Source organism: Lingula anatina, chromosome 2 (genome assembly GCF_051362555.1).
Source record: "Lingula anatina isolate TDL-2025a chromosome 2, LinAna3.0, whole genome shotgun sequence".
NCBI lineage: Eukaryota > Metazoa > Brachiopoda > Lingulata > Lingulida > Lingulidae > Lingula > Lingula anatina.
Genome location: NC_141768.1, coordinates 8,698,416 through 8,714,844, shown reverse-complemented (window position 1 = coordinate 8,714,844; position 16,429 = coordinate 8,698,416). Strand labels below are relative to the sequence as shown.

Sequence of the window (16,429 nt, the reverse complement as noted above, 5' to 3'; positions counted from 1 at the left end):
GCTGGCAATTGATAGTCAGTTAATCAACCAATTAATAAATAGACAAATTAATTAATTAACTAAAATTTAAAATTTTTATAATGGATTTGTTGATTAAGTAATAATTGATAATACTGGGAATTAATTTAATTGGTTCATTAATTAAATAAAGAACTAATAAATAAACAATTAATGATAATTAAAACTGAGTTACCTTGGCAGAAGTCTGTTCTCTCTGAGTGCTTTTCTATTTTTTATTGTTTTTCAACAGCAGCAGGTTAATTTTATATGCAAACTATATTTCAGTTCAAGTCTAGAAGTCAGCTGAGGATATCAGGAATAACATTGAATATCTACTGGGGAAGCATGTTTCTGGTAGATATAGTTCAGTTTGCAGTGGTGCCTGTTCTCTCTATCATTATTATACTGGCGTTTCAGGTAAAGAATCAAATGTGATTAATATTTTGTCTCTAACATTATATAAGGCTGATCATAGAAATAGAGAATTCTCTACTTCTGTGGAGTGATCAAATCCAACTGCATCATTGCCAAGGGACATGGTTAAATATTTCAGATTAAAGTTACCAATTTAGGCATGGCAATAAAAACAGTATTTGATATTTTCATTAACCATGTCATGTGATTAAATGAATATTTTTTTTATCTTATTCGTTGGTAATATAAGTATCCCAGTTAAAAAACAAGAAAAGCACAGTCCAATATTTTGTTTAAATTTTTAGGTTGAATCCCTACTTGTTCCTGGAGCTATAGTGAGCCTAATTATCTTATATGTGTTGTTCATGCCGATAAACATCATGTACTCCTATGTGTGGTCATTTGCTTTCACCAAATATGAGAATGCCATGGCCTTCATGCCAAATGTCTTTATATTTGTAAGTACTTTTTGATTTTTTTTTTTTTTTTACCACAAGTATTTGACAACCAGTGCAGATTAATATGTTTTGTAGTAGTTGCACACTCTTTATTTCTTATTAAAAAGATTTGTTTTGATAGTCTTCACCATATACTAGCATGGTTATCTAAATTTTCACAAGATATCATTTTATTTGTTAATAATATTTGTTTAAATGTTTTCTCTTCTGTCCATTGCAATCATCAGTAAAATCTAATTTGCAATGGATGAGCATTTAGTATAAACTTTAACTAATGACCAGACAAATACTTTTTACCACAGTGACTGTTTCCCCATATTGCTTTGTTTATTCTCTATTTACAAGACCCATTTTAGTATTTAAAAAAAACTTGTAGTATAATCAAAAAAATCATATCCCTAGTATTCATAACAAGAAAAACACATTTTCCAGACCTCTCTGTTACCCTATATGGCTGTGGCTATATTAGATGGTAGTAATCAGGAGGATGCTGCAGGGATAGTTCATTTGATCTGCACAGCAGTCAGTCCTCCATACTTCATCATGGGAGGCTTGCACTACATAGAAAAGGTACAGATAATGTTTTGCCAAAAAAGTGGAACTACAGTGAAAAAGGATTTAGTTTACAATGTAAAAATATATGTGTAGAAAATAAATTTTTGATTTCTAGGCTTAAAGATGCATTAAGAGAAGAGTTTATTGGAAATATACACACTAAAAAAATGCAACCTTCACATTACCAAATTATCTGAATAATACCAATTAAATATGTCTTCATTGATAAATGAACCCAAGAATGAAGAGCCCTAATTATAACTGCATATTCAAAGTTGCAAAACGTGAAATAATAATTAGTCTGGAATTGATTACATGCACATGTATCTTTTTGAAGATTTTGAAATAATCAAATCATATTTTCAATTGATATTGACATTTTACATTACCCTTCAGATTCACAGAACTCATGTCCTGTTAGCAGAGGCTGGGGATGTACCCTTTTCATATTACTTTGACTGGAATAAATATGTTTTACCCTCTTGGTTGTTGGTGAGTTAGCCATTTAGATAAATAAATAGTAATTTTTAAAACCCTCTTTAGGGAAACAAATGTAGAGAAACTGATGTAGACTGAAGTAGACTTTAACTCTTTACATCATAGCTTGTTTTTTTTTTTTCCAAAGCTCCAGTATGAAGTTATACTTTACAGAAAAATATTTTTAATCCTTTGAAAACAATTAAAATTTATTACTAATTGTATTGATACCAAATATTAAGAGTTTACAATGTCAGCTTTTGTTTCAGCCAATTGGCATTTTCTATGTACTAGTACATTTATGTAGTAGTGCACATGCCAAACAATGAATGGCACCTTATACACTAGATTGTTCAGGTATTGATAAATTGAAATAGATAATTGAACTCGGATGTTTATCATTTCAGCCCATTGCGCACCTTTTTATATTGTTCATATTGCTTCGGGTATTGGATGTGAAAAGTACAGGTGGTAGTGTAGTGGAAGCCATCAAGTGTGGGGGGAAAGAGGGACCCATAGTTGCCAATGTCCCAGAGGAAAATGATGATGTTATCAGGGGAGAGAACAGTGATGTCTTGGAGGAGAGAGACAGAGTTGAGAACTGGAGAATTAGTGACAGTAGAAAGGTATTGTAATCTTGAGAATTTGAATGGATGACTACCCAGTAGCAGTAAGAATTGTGCATTGTGAGAATCAAAGATTGAACAAAATACTTCAGTGGCATTACATTGGATATACATTGTCCTTTACCTCAACAGTTGCTCTCAATTATATATTTTAAATTTCCATTTAGTCTGTATGTTTGCAAAACCTTAATGGGGACCAATTATTTTAGTAATGCAGTTAAATTCACATTTGAAAAAAAAAGGTTAAAACTACTTTTTCATTAAAAATCAGGTTCCTGTTGTCATGGTGAAAAACTTGAGAAAAGAATTTCTGAGAAGGGACAAGAAAGCTGCCAAGAAAAAAGGGAAAAAAGAGGAGAGAAAACGGGTGGCAGTGAGAAATGCTTCATTTGCTGTGGAAGCTGGGGAGGTGTTTGGATTACTTGGGCCAAATGGGGCTGGTAAAACTACCACATTAAACATGATAATTGCTGAGACCTGCCCAACCAAAGGAAAGGTAACATATTGGTTTATGGTTTTCATTACAGTCAAATTATATTTCCTTGGTAATTAACTTGTTCTCGGTTTATCAAAGTACAATTATGAAAATTATTTGTGAACATAATAATTCAGATTGCACAATTATGAAAATTATTTGTGAGCATAATAATTCAGATTGTAACCTTTTGTATTGAGTTTCTTTGGTTCATTCATTATAAAATGAACTTTAGTACAGTTTTCTGTTATCAAAGTAAATGGAAAAAGATTGCATGGTCACTGATCACGCACTACTTTACACATGGGTGTACCATCAATAGTTCTTGATGTTCATTTAAGTTTCTCTAGAATTTTTGGTATAAAACAATTTTTAGACTTACATTTTCCTTTCACAATGCAGGTGACTGTAGCAGGCACCGACATTAAATCCAGCATTTCTGATGCATTTAGAGCTATGGGCTACTGCCCTCAGCATGATGCACTGTGGGACTACATCACCCCAAGAGAACATCTGGAGTGTTATGCTGCATGCAGGGGAATTCCAGATAAGGATATTAAATATATTGCTGAAAGGTTACATATTTTATTTTTTATTGGTCAGTTTGTTTTTTTATTGATCAGTGTTGAAAGATGTTGAAAGACGCTCCAAGTAAAATTGACTGCACTACTTACTACATAAAATTATGTAGCTTAGACTTATAAGTACTAAACATTATGGCTATATATTGGTTTGAGATCTGGTTAAAGGTATGTTCAAATGCCATTTGGCTTTACCTTTCCCTGTATCTCTGGGAGCTGTCTGTTAATCCTGACCACAGGCAGCAAAATATGCTCTCTCCTGATGCTAAGCACAGCACTGAAAATGATGCACCACACTTTGGAACAGAGGAAATAGACTTGCTGCATATGATAATATAAATCTACTGAATGTACTATGATGACCTACATGTACTATGAAAGAATGAAAGCAAATACAGTGATTGAAAAAAAATTTTTCTAGGTATCTTCAAGCATTGAAGATTGAAGAGCATGCTGATAAACAAGCCAGACAGCTTTCTGGTGGAACAAAGAGAAAGGTACATTAACATATCTTTTACTTATTGCTCAATCTTTAATTCAGACCACACATTTGTAAGAGTTATATGTATAAAGGCATTGGGAGAGTCTCTTTCTAATTGTTCAAGTTTACTTATTGAGTTTACTGGGGGAGTTTCTTGAACCATTTTAATTTATCCTGTCTTGTGTCTGCAGCAAAGGCAAATTAAATGTCTACAAATTGAAAAGTTTGGTTTTCTAGTTGAGTTTTGCAATGTGCATGCTTGGGGAGTCAAAAGCAGTGTTACTGGATGAGCCATCTACAGGAATGGATCCCAAGTCCAAGAGGTTTTTGTGGTATGGCATGCAGTATATTTTATACTTGATCTTTCTAATAATGTTTTGATATATTGAGAACTCTAAGGTTTTTGTCTTTGCAAAGTATATCTTTTGGAAAAATTCAATCTTACACACCATAAATTTCTGTAAGTCAAGTGAAACAAAAATATCAGAACAGATTGTTTGTGGAACTTCATATCCACATCTCTAGTTATGCATATATAATTATATACAAAACCACATGTGGATGTCAATCAGGTGAAATCAAATAGTACAGTAATATATAAAAGTTTTAAATATGTTTGTAAATGAATCTTTTGTATTAGGGATGTTATAAGCAACAGATTCCAGGGGGACAGGAGGGGAGCTATACTGACCACACACTACATGGAGGAAGCTGATGCCCTCTGCTCTCGTTTGGCCATCATGGTCAATGGGGAGGTCAAGTAAGTCACTTAAAGGGATAATAACTCTTCGTATGAAATCTATATTTCACAATAAAAACATTGTGAATAACTCATAGAAATATAATATATTCTGTTTTACGACGAAAACAGCAGTTATAGCTATTATTCTGATATCTGAGCTTGTCTTCAGATCACATGACCTCCATTGATGGCTATACTCTGTTGTAATCTCTTAAGAGATTTTCACAAAAAAACAAACTTTTTAGAAAAAAACCAGGGACTAACTTTGAATGTTAAAATGGATTCATTAACCATCGGTAAGTATGGGAAAATTGTTGTTTACTCCAGGAAAATTCATTTTTTGGCCAAAACGAAAAGTTATTATCCCTTTAATAGTGGATTTTATTAATAATTATAATTAAATCACGGTCAACTATTTTTCTTTTCCAGTAAAATATAAATTAGTGCATTATGAATATGAAGTTACGGATAGCAAGTTGCACTATTTTACTTGTCAAGGCCTTTGTACTTAAGATGCCAACAATGGTTTTATGAAAATGCATGCATGCCAGTATATTTGTTGGTTGACATCAAGTACCTCTGTTGATTCATGTATGATGAGGTACTGTCTTTCTTCAACTTATAGTCTTGTGCACAAATAAAGCAGTGCCACATGTTTAGATCTAATTTTAATAAAGGTAAATCTTTCCTTTCTTTCTTTTACAATATCATATGATTTTCATTTTATTGTCACAAGATGTCTTGGTACAACCCAACACCTGAAGCATACATATGGCAGTGGCTATGTTCTTGAAGTGAAGCTAAAGACAGAGGATGGTGATACCATGGAAGTAATGGATGAAAAGAGAGAAGCGCTGAAAGATTTTGTCATTAACATGTTCCCAACTGCAGAAGAAGCTGAGAGTTTTGGGGAGAGGACAGTCTATAAGATCCCTCAGACGGGTGTTGTGTCACTATCCAAAACATTTTCAAAGCTTGAAGAAGGTACATCAATAACTTTTATTCCCAAACCTGAAATAGTTATTGGAATTTATCTCACATTAATATGTATTTAAAAACGTTCTCTTAGTTTACATAGCCGACTTTAGTCAATGCCTACTCTTTAAACCAAATTATTTTTATCAATTTCTGATATAGATATACTGTTAAAAGAAGGTCTCATGCGGGAGGGGGGGTAGTGATCACAGTTCACCAGAAATAAAATCATCAGTTCACAAATATCAGTAAATAAAAATAAAAATTCATATATCATTGAAAATCACGAATCACGGGAATGGGTTGCTCTACTGATCATGCTATGAACATATGAACAATGATATGAACATTTCACAACTTGGGGGAGAAATAAAGTGGCTTTAACAGGTAACAAAAAAAAAACCCAATGGGACCCTCTTAAATGATATCTGATATGTGTTACTAAACCTTGCCACAAAGCTCACTCCTAATTTTTTTCTTTTTTTAAAACTTTGTAAGCTTAAGCTTATAGTTCATTTGTATGGCTGTGACTGAAGCTCCTCTCTTTTAATTTAGCCAAAGGCAGCCTTGGTATTGAGGAATACAGCTTCAGCCAGTCCACTCTAGAGCAGGTCTTTCTCAGCTTTGCCAAACAGCAGCGAGATGACAATGTTTCACCTGAAGAGGAAGAGAGGGAGCGTAGGCGCAGCATCTCCCGCAGAAACTCCAGGACAAGAAGCATTTCTTCTAGCCACAGATCTCCACCAACAAGCCCTGTGGGGACACCTTTGGAAGGATATATCAATCAATCAGTGGTTGATAATCCCACCGATTTCAATACAAAGATGTGAAAGTTTGGTTCTTGGCAGATTAAGGCTAAGACTGGTTCTTTAGCAGGTTCATATGGCTGGTAAATAATTCTGAATGGAAAAAAAAGTTGTGTTGCATGCTTTTTTGTCAGACAATTTGATTGTCTTAAATCTGAAGTAATGTAGTGACTCAGAAAAGCTTTTTGCCTAATGCTTGTTTGGTCAAAATTAGATTTATGCAACAATTGAACCTTGCAGGAAAATGGCCAAATTGTAAAATTTCTTTATTAAGATTCAAATTGACCATGGAAACAATTACCATGTAATATTTAAAATGAAAATAGTTTACAGAGGAATACTTCATAATAATTGTATGTATTGTTTTTAAGAGCTAAACTTTTACGCAGAAGGAAACAAAATGTTTTATAAATGTTTACATCACTATTTTTTGTTAAGTTTTATATTTATTGACTGTAAACAATAAGTAAGCTTGTCCTTCTAATTTTAGTTCACAAGCTTTTCTTTCTCATTTATGGGGCATATTTTAAAAAATTTGATTATCATTTTACAAAACAAACCATTTTTAAGTACATTATATGTATTCTGTTAAATATATGCTCTAAGCATTAAAAAAGGTTAAAATGTGATAGATGACAAGTGTTGTCAATGTTAATGAAAGTATTATATTTAAGAGGTTTGTTAGAAGTTCTGTTATTTTATTAAGTTTGATAACTCTAAAAGAAATGTGTATTCTCATTTAGGTAGAGCCAAACACTATCTTCAGTAATGTGTATGTATGATTGTTATATAAATAAATAGAATATTTTATAAATACGTAATGAAAATTGTGTAATTGGTAGAAACCAACAAGCAAGAACAATGCGTTTTTTATCCTTTGTCAACCTTGAAGGATTTTGTGAAGAATGGTGCTTTAGCTAAATGCATTACTGAAGTGATACAAGCCTGCAACATGGCATTACTGTACGCGTAGTACATTAAATATCACTTTTAATCAATTAATTTTTTCCCTGCTTTCATTAAAAATATGAATATGCATCTTTATGTACGTAATTAACAAAAGAATGATACAAGGGTGTCATCAGTTATACATTTTAATAGATTATAACATTTTCAGAGATTTTAGGTTAGCGATCTAAGTGTGCTTGGGTTCTTTCATCTTGAAACAGGACCCCAAGTATTAAGAATTGGTACTTTCAGGTGCGTCCTGACTCAAATGTACAACTCTAATTTACTTTTTTTATAATTTTTGATAAGAAATTTTTAGTAACAATATAAACTGTCTTTTAGTCTCTGTCAATAAAAGTGACAATAAATGCAGGTTTCAATACATTTTATCGTATTAATGAATATCAAGCACCTGTAAAACTGTCAGATATGTCTCAACATTCAAAATACCCCAATTACTTCTACAACAGGAGTCATTTCTAATAAAAACACTTATCATCCCAGTGCATTGCTCACTTCTATTAATAATAGTGACAAGATATAAACAATAAAGGGGTAAAAGTCTGTGCAACAGGAATGTTCTCAATAGATAAGTGTAGATGAACAAACTAGCAAGGCAAGCTGTGTTCAGCTCTGATATCACACAATGTATACATACAGAAATTGGAGTAAAAACTGTATTTACTTATTGACCTCAACTTCAGTGCCCTGTAGACAAGAAGCATATTTACACAGTATCTTCATAGGTCTGAATTACTTATTGCTGTTTGCTATGTATACTTGACACAAATGTATCTTTCAATGGTGTAAAATCTATAGGGCAGGCTAATTTAACTTATGTTATACAGGAAAAAATTAACAAAATTTAATATGGACACTCAAACCATCAAAATTCTGTTAAAAACTGTTAGAATATAAAAGATGAAACCTTTTTCTTTACCCAAGGCTGCCACTGCAATGTATTCAAATTCAAGAAAATGCGTGAAGTCTCCATCAGCATGCAGGCATTCAGCTTAATGATAATTTGAAATCAAGAGTTGCCACTGGTTCTTTTGACATTGTGATAGGAAGCCACCAACTATTAAGTAGAACTGCTCCTTGAAATGAAGTGCTGATCAGATTCAGTAAGCGATTATCTCAACAGGACTCAGCTAGAAATTGACACAGAGATGATCATCTATGTGAATGACCACATTCAAAGAATCCAACTTTGCTATTTGTTGGATATTTTCTAGGAAATTTTGCTCTTTCTAGTCAAACGAACCCTTTTGAGAAAATAGTGTTTTTTTCTATTATTAATAAGATACACTCTTACAGATTACAATAAATAATAATAATAATAAATAAAGTTACAAGTTGACGTGTGATTGTCATTTTGCCCAATCCCTAAATATTATATGGAAAATTTTCATTTTATGTTTGATTCATGTTAACCACAAGTCTATATCACATGACAGAATGGCAGAAAGAGAGAGAAACGAGAAATCGAATAAGCTTAACAGACGTTGTAACATAATATAATCTTTAGTACATCAATAAACTTGCTTTTTTTATTAGACGTGCAATAAATGCAGAATCACACAAATACTGGTTGACTGATTACCATACAAGAACAACAACAAGCTTTCCATTGTTGGTGGTGACCTTTGTCTAAATCATATATAACACCGCATATCATAAATTCATGTCAACAGGGTCAGTCTTGCAAGAAAAAATGGGGATCATCCTAAAAGAGCTGCTGGAAATGCATTACATCATATGAGCCCAGAAAATGTATGAGTAAGTGAGATGGGATTTACTTTTTAGTTATAGAAAGCAATGCAAAAGTGGCATGCATAACAAGGTGAATACGTAGTGTCGTGCATGTGACTGTAATTCCACAGATCACAAGAGAAAACAGCCCGAAAATTATCCATGGATAAACTCGGTCAGCTTTTATTTCTTGCTACCTCACACTCATTAGTTTGCCATTATTTTTAACCTTCTCTCCCCCATCAAATTTCACTTGATTTTACAGACGATGTTGCAAGACTTTGGGCCATCTCGGATAATCCCCATTGTTCCTGTTCAGTGGTATTCATATATGAAATGAAATGGCTGTTAAAGCAACTGGCAACTGAAAATTATTTATTTTGTTCAAATTCAACCAAGAATGGCTTTAAATGGCTTTATAAATTCTTTTTAAAATCCAATGAGGTTAATACATTTTGTTTGGTAGACTAAGAAGTGAACTTTATATCCTATTTATAAAAATAATATCATATTCAAAGTAATGTTATAATATATATTAAACATATAATAATTTCATATAATCTTGGTGTTGTTCATATGCTTGTTCCTTCATCTCCATTCTCCGGTGTATTGTTTGTGGAGTCATTTTGTATTGACGAATCACTGACGCCAACTTTCTTGTTTGTCTCTTGGTGCATTTTGTCTTCATATTCCCTGATGTCATCAATTGTCATACCTAAGTCATAAATAGAGAGGCAAAATATACACATATATGTCTACGTAGGTATGGTCAAAAGTATTTGTGAATTTGTTTTTTGTTTGTTTTATTGTTGTTTTTTTTTGTTGTTGTTGTTTTTTTAATTCCAGTTCTGATAATCAGAAATGGAAGCTACTTTAATTGTTTCAACATAAATAACTCCACCTTTCCATAGCAATTCAAGTATATAACTGCTTTCAAACAACTACAAAAAAAACAAAGCTTTAAGAAAAGGGTTAAGACAGGCTCACTCATAATTTAATACATAACTCGAAAAAATAAAAGTAAAATGTTGGAAGAAAATGTTCCAATGATTACAAATTGTAACATGAAGTGAGTGTAAGAGACCAAAGATGTACATCAGTAATACTCTCAATTACTGCAGCATCAGTTTTGATCAATTCAAGCTGAAGAACATCATCTATTTATACCTCAAGCAGCTGCCATTTGACCAGAGAGCCTATACCCTTTTTCTAACACGATTACTACATTATTCCATTGACTATTTTAGGCTTGCCACTGCCAGACCAAGTACATATGCCTGACATAAAATCAATCACTGTAGTAAGATACTATCAGATGTGTTGAAATATTTTACACTCAAATATTGTAAACTTTAGCTAGGCTGTATAGCATACATTTTTCTTCTGACACATAACTGATGCATTTTCACTGCCATCTGTTTCACTCTCAGTGCGGTCATTTTTTTCTAAGGCAAATCATTTATCCACAGTTGTTACTTTAAGCATTGAGATAAAAGTAAAAAAGGCCAATTCTATGTTTTAAAATCTAAAATATCTAAATAAATGCAATGATACAATGAAATGTCGATTGACATTATTTTCTTTTTAACTAGTTAGCTTTAAATTCTTTGTTTTATTCTGCTTGGAAGAGTAAAAATTTATTATTTCATAAAAAAGGAATTCAATTTTGTTTTATGTTGAAACATGGAGTTCCTTTGAGAGGAACCAGGGATTTACACACCAAAATGCTTTCTGCATATGGAATTGGAACACTTACCATGCCATTCATCAATCCAGGCAAAGGCTTGTCGATGTCCAGCTAAGAGGATGTCCTTCACAATTCTGTGCATGAAGCTTTCCATACGAGTCTGGACTCCCCATATCTCACATTTTACTTTAACTGCTTTGTATGAACACATGATGGGATCCATGGTGTCCTGTGAAAAGGCATCATTTCTTGAATATCTTCAAACAATTTCATTCAAGTGAGAGTGATGACATTATTATTCACAAATGCTTTCTATAATGTTTTGTACTTCTATTATCAGATATGCACATAGATGAAATCTTAAATATTTCAATAATTCATTGGTTAATGGAATTAAAAAATAAAATATCATTCATTAGCATGGAATTTTTAGTTCTAAGACATTTTGAAAAATATGCAGAAACAAATCTTTTATGAGAAATAATCTAATCAAACGAGAAAAATACTTTCCTTGTCCTACTTTTAACATACAAAAATATGGAGTAACTTCAATTACAATTTTAAATATAAGTTCAACAGTTTTTTTACAAAAACCCATTTCCCTTCAATAAAATTTGCAATCCATAAATAAGAGACAAAACCTACATCTACAGAGTCTATATCAATGCACTGAACCAGTGCATATTTCCTTGTGGGCAAAGATAATGATACTGGACAGAAATTAACTCTGATACATGTACTCTCAAAGGAACAGTAAATCCATTTTACAACGACCACTTCTCCATCAATCTCTTTTTAAGTGCAATTCACCTGAATGCTATATAACCATGCAGAACAGATCTAAAGCAGTTTCATACATACATAAATTGAAATAAAAAGATGTGTGGTTAGGTAGTTTTACAATGAGAAGAACAACATAACTTGCTTCAGAAGTCAGTGCATCTAACATGGGATTCTGGCTCTCAAAGATTGGTCTCTTGCATGAACCATAGACCCATTAACAAGTATTCTGTGCCACAATCTGATATTGATAAACCAATGATATTATGTTGAAAAATACTTCTTTGTTTCTTTACCTCAACCATTATCTTTAAACTGATGTCATGATTTCTCTCTTTCTCTCTCTCTCAAATCTTTAGTTTAACAAACCAATCATGTGAGCTGCCTCAAGTTCAAGAAAAAAAACTACCCTAAAAGTGACCTAACACTGCCAAGTCGGAGAGAAATCTTAATATCAATATTTCTTATGTCATTAATCAATGCACAATATACACCTGTCAAAAGCATATGGCTGATATCCCTCTGATTCCATCTGAATTGAAAGTTGCCGTTTAATTTTTTACTTTCATTTCCAACAAATAATTTGACAATCTACCCGTGTACTTACTCTCCATCCTGGCATCAATGGACCTCTGCCTGTCTTCTTAGACTGGAACTTTGTGCAGTCCTGAAAAATACAAAAAAAGTAATGTAAATCTTTAGAGACAAAAATTCTGCTCATTCTGAAACACTTCTTAAGGTAAAAACTCTTTATTTAAGAGACAATACCAGTTTTAGTGTTTTCCTTGACAGTAAAGCATACATGTATGTCATCATGGGTATGCAAAATACTGTTGACATGAAATATCAGAGAGAGACTCCTTCTGGTTACGCACACTTTATACTACAGCTTTTTGGTTATGGTTGTTTACCAGCTTTGCATCTTGTATACCTTATATTCAAGGTGTTACATTATGTACTCTCTACCCTGCACAAAAAAGTTATTGTGTTGCATGTAAGTGCTCATCAAAATGCCTAACACAAGCCAAATCCAAATTGTATCCAACTAGGATTATAATACATATAAGTATCAATCTATCAAATTCAAGCAACTTTTACTGTCTGAAAATGTAAAACTAAAAATCAGTCCCACTGGCTATGTGATTTTACTGCCAAATACAGTTGTGCATGGAATCTGCACTCTTTACCAATCACTTGATTTTAAATGCAAACATTCAAATAATATACAAGAAAACTTGATTACCTAATATTTTTATAAAAACCAGTCCCAATTTTATTCAATCATTTCAAATGCCAATTTTCTTTATAAATATATTTAAAACAGAAAAACAAGGATTCACCTTAATCTGACTTTACTGCTTCTACATATTGAAAAAACTGAAGTTGTGACCTTATCAAACCCAATCGCATAAGTCTTCATACTAGCAACAGCACTGTTTAAATGTAAGGAGATTAAAAAACCCTATAAATATTTGGTTTCCAATTTGTTTCCCTAAAGAAGTCTGTATGGTGACAAAGTAGTAATTATGTATACGTTATGAAACACGTTTTCATACCACAAAATGCATCTTTTTTTAGATTCATGGAAAATACATTTGAAACAGCAATAATTGCTTTCTTTCTAACAATAATCCATTTCAAGGATGTATTTAGAAGGCAACATGCCTGTTTTTTTAAACCATCAAAATGTCACAACTTTTCTAGCTACATGCCTCCACATAATGGCAAAATACCAACATGAAATAATGGTTTTGTTTCACAGTAACCACATACCCAATAGGTAACAATAATGATAATAATAAGCTTAAGACTAAGGGGTTTATTGTGCTTCTCTGCAATATATAAAACATACAAACATACATTGAATGTATACATAAAATGTAAAGCACAGTATTAAAAATAGGATTAGGTAAAAAGTGTACTTTTAAAATAAATATTGAAGGGAAAAAATATGACTAAAATATATTGTTTGTCATACCTTTAAAAGCAAAAAGTTCATAAACACAGTTCATTGGTACATTGCAATTAACTTGGGTGGCTTAGATGTCTGTCACACCTGCTGAGACTGATAGGGGTAATTAACTTTCATTTAGCAGCTTAATGCCCCTATTTCACACAGACCACGAATCCCACGAATGACCAGGAATTGACAAATTTCACAATTCATGGTTGAATCAAAATCAGCTCGCGAAGTTCTTAACAGATTCGTATATATTCGTAGTCAGTTCTTGCACTTCGTGACCAACAGGAATTGGTGGCAAAAACTTTGATGCCCCTATTTCACACAGACCACGAATCCCACGAATCGCCAGGAATTGAAAATTTCAGGATTCGTGGTTGAATCGTAATCAGTTCGTGAAGTTCTAAACAGATTCGTATATAATCGTAGTCAGTTCTTGCAATTCTTGATCAATCGGGAATTCGTGGCAAAAAATTTAAGCTGTTCAAAGATTTGGCCACGAACTCCCGATTCCAAAAAATCGTAGTGAATTTCTGGACAATATTCGTGCGATTCCAGCCGAATCCCACAAATATTCGTAACGCTATCGCACCTGTATTGTAACTGAATAGTAGAGCGTGTCGAATTAGACCAGAAAATTGGCAAATTCTCACGATTCCAGCCGAATCCCACGAATATTCGTAACACTATCGTACCTGTATCGTAACTGAACCATGAGCATGTCGAATTAGACCAGAAAATTGGCAAAATCTCACGAATCCTCACGAATCCTAAAATTTTTCAATTCTTGGCGATTCGTGGGATTCGTGGTCTGTGTGAAATAGGGGCCTTAGCGGGCATCCCAGACATCTAAGACGCTTGGGCTGAAAGCAATTTCGCAAGGGACCCCGTGTAGATGGACCGATCCTGTTAGATCGATCTAGGGATGGGAACCCAGTCTATGTGCAGGTAATTGGATTTCATTAAACATTTTTTTGGCACAATTTACAACAAAAAGATTTTAAGGTGGGGAGTTCAGTGACATTCATTGTTTCATTATATGTAAGTTCAGGGCATATAATGCAAAGAGCTCTTTTTTGGACGTTCTCTAGGGATTTAGATTGGCCTTAATTGAGCTAATCGAAGAGCCCAATGCACCCAAACTTTAACAATGCAAATTTGAGATATGAAAAATGACTTTCTGACATATCTTGGCAACATAATGAACGTCTTTACTAAAGGCAATTATAACAATGCCATGGTAATCTGACCTGAGGTTTTCTGGCACTGCAGGAAACAATGGTTGTCAGGGCTTCTGTCTACTACACGCAATCCTTCATAATATTTCAGATGCTTCTCCAAAAGATTACTTATTTCATACAATTTACATATAGTATTATTCTGACTCTTTTTGAAAAAAGCAGAATAATTGTAGATTCTGCTGAAGCAAGTCAGTTGTTTTTCTATATAAAACTTATGGAAACACACTGGCAATTTTTTTTAAGCTACAGACCAGAACTTCATTAAATTCCAACACTAAAAATATCCTCTGAAGACACATATTACATTGAAAAAAAATTCTTTGAAGACAAACTTTTGAATCAAATTAGCAATCACATTTTCAAAGTAAATATAATAATTCATGATTAAAACCAATCTGAGTTAACTCGGAGCCACATACTCTAGAATCCTCTTATTCAACCAAGATAATTTATGCATTTATCAATGTGCTAATGAAGTCTTTCTGAAATCTGTAACTGAGCACAACAGTCCTAAATTACCTACCTCTTCCTCTTTGTAATACTTCTCAGGTAAAGGATCATATGCAATGTCAAGATGTTCAACTTCTCTGACATCAAGGTCTTCTTGGGAGAGACCCAAACACTAGAAAAAAAAAGATAAATCATTTAGCAAATGTTTGGGCCCATCAGCTTTGCATGTTGTAATTTTAACCCCTTTTTTTTCATTTTTCCAAAAATAAAATTTCGTTTGCATGTGCCTGATAATTTTGCGAATTTTGCAACATTATTTCACAACGCACCCACTTCCAAGGACAGCTTCACAATCTTGTTTGCAAGTTCATTGTTATGATTGTTATAATCTACCAACATTGCCTTTCCCATTTGCCCTGTTTGAGCTTATATAAAAATAAAAATAAAAAAAGGAGAACACTGCTGCTGCTTCGTTGACTACACCCAAAAACAAAGGAAAAAAACATGTTGACAGTTGTAGTTACTATTGATTAGACTGCTTAAACATTACACAATTACTGAATATCTCCGGAAGTATCAAAATCTCATGGAATCCCACAAACTTCAAATCTCACTTCTGTGCCTTATAACACCAACGGCAATTAATTAGTTTATTCTAAAGCACAATAAACTTGAGCCTTTATAGTTTCAAAATCATCAATAATAGAACTTTAAGCCAGAAATATCCATGTCTACAATTTACAAGATAAATACATTTTTCATTCAGTGTTACTGTTGCATTCAGATCAGTTTAAGGAAAGAAATACATACATTTTCATTAAAACTTTATCTAAGCTGGGCTCTAATCATTAAAATTAAATGACAGTATCAATTTGAGAAAATTCTGTGAAGTACAGGTTTATTATAAAATGCAAAAAAAAAATCAATAACTTACATTTTCTGAGCTTCCATTATTGTTTTCATAACGGGTTTCAATGTATATTGAAAATCTTGGTACAAAAGAGCACTGGAAAATAAGCAT

The 16,429-nt window shown here is 32.8% G+C and overlaps 2 protein-coding genes across 4 annotated transcripts in view; one reads left to right on the top strand and one right to left on the bottom strand.

The window, feature by feature from the left end:
* Window positions 1-7,922, top strand: part of LOC106168332 (cholesterol transporter ABCA5) — a 23,568-nt gene extending 15,646 nt beyond the window's left edge. For all 3 annotated transcript variants that reach the window (XM_087005260.1, XM_087005259.1, XM_087005261.1), the window contains exons 19-30: window positions 286-417; window positions 720-872; window positions 1,305-1,442; window positions 1,824-1,919; window positions 2,312-2,530; window positions 2,802-3,026; window positions 3,408-3,580; window positions 4,008-4,083; window positions 4,305-4,399; window positions 4,708-4,827; window positions 5,546-5,793; window positions 6,340-7,922. In XM_087005260.1, the coding sequence (XP_086861386.1) occupies window positions 286-417; window positions 720-872; window positions 1,305-1,442; window positions 1,824-1,919; window positions 2,312-2,530; window positions 2,802-3,026; window positions 3,408-3,580; window positions 4,008-4,083; window positions 4,305-4,399; window positions 4,708-4,827; window positions 5,546-5,793; window positions 6,340-6,614 (1,950 nt within the window). In that variant the 3' untranslated portion in view covers window positions 6,615-7,922. The remainder of the gene's footprint in view (window positions 1-285; window positions 418-719; window positions 873-1,304; window positions 1,443-1,823; window positions 1,920-2,311; window positions 2,531-2,801; window positions 3,027-3,407; window positions 3,581-4,007; window positions 4,084-4,304; window positions 4,400-4,707; window positions 4,828-5,545; window positions 5,794-6,339) is intronic.
* LOC106168336 (cytoplasmic phosphatidylinositol transfer protein 1) lies at window positions 7,909-16,429 on the bottom strand. The gene is made up of 5 exons (XM_013547366.2): window positions 16,343-16,429; window positions 15,482-15,580; window positions 12,365-12,424; window positions 11,047-11,206; window positions 7,909-10,005 (listed from the first exon to the last, which is right to left on the bottom strand). Exons 1-5 carry the CDS (start codon window positions 16,427-16,429, stop codon window positions 9,863-9,865), a joined length of 549 nt encoding a protein of 182 aa, XP_013402820.2. The 3' UTR covers window positions 7,909-9,862.

Bases quoted from the DNA above. Each gene is read 5' to 3' on its own strand.
- LOC106168336 (XM_013547366.2), bottom strand. From the start codon at position 16,429: ATGCTTATTTTCCAGTGCTCTTTTGTACCAAGATTTTCAATATACATT. The intron at 11,207-12,364 runs GTAAGTACACGG...GCCTTTTCACAG, and splicing joins CATTGATGCCAGGATGGAGA to GACACCATGGATCCCATCAT. The intron at 10,006-11,046 runs GTAAGTGTTCCA...TTTATGACTTAG, and splicing joins CTGGATTGATGAATGGCATG to GTATGACAATTGATGACATC.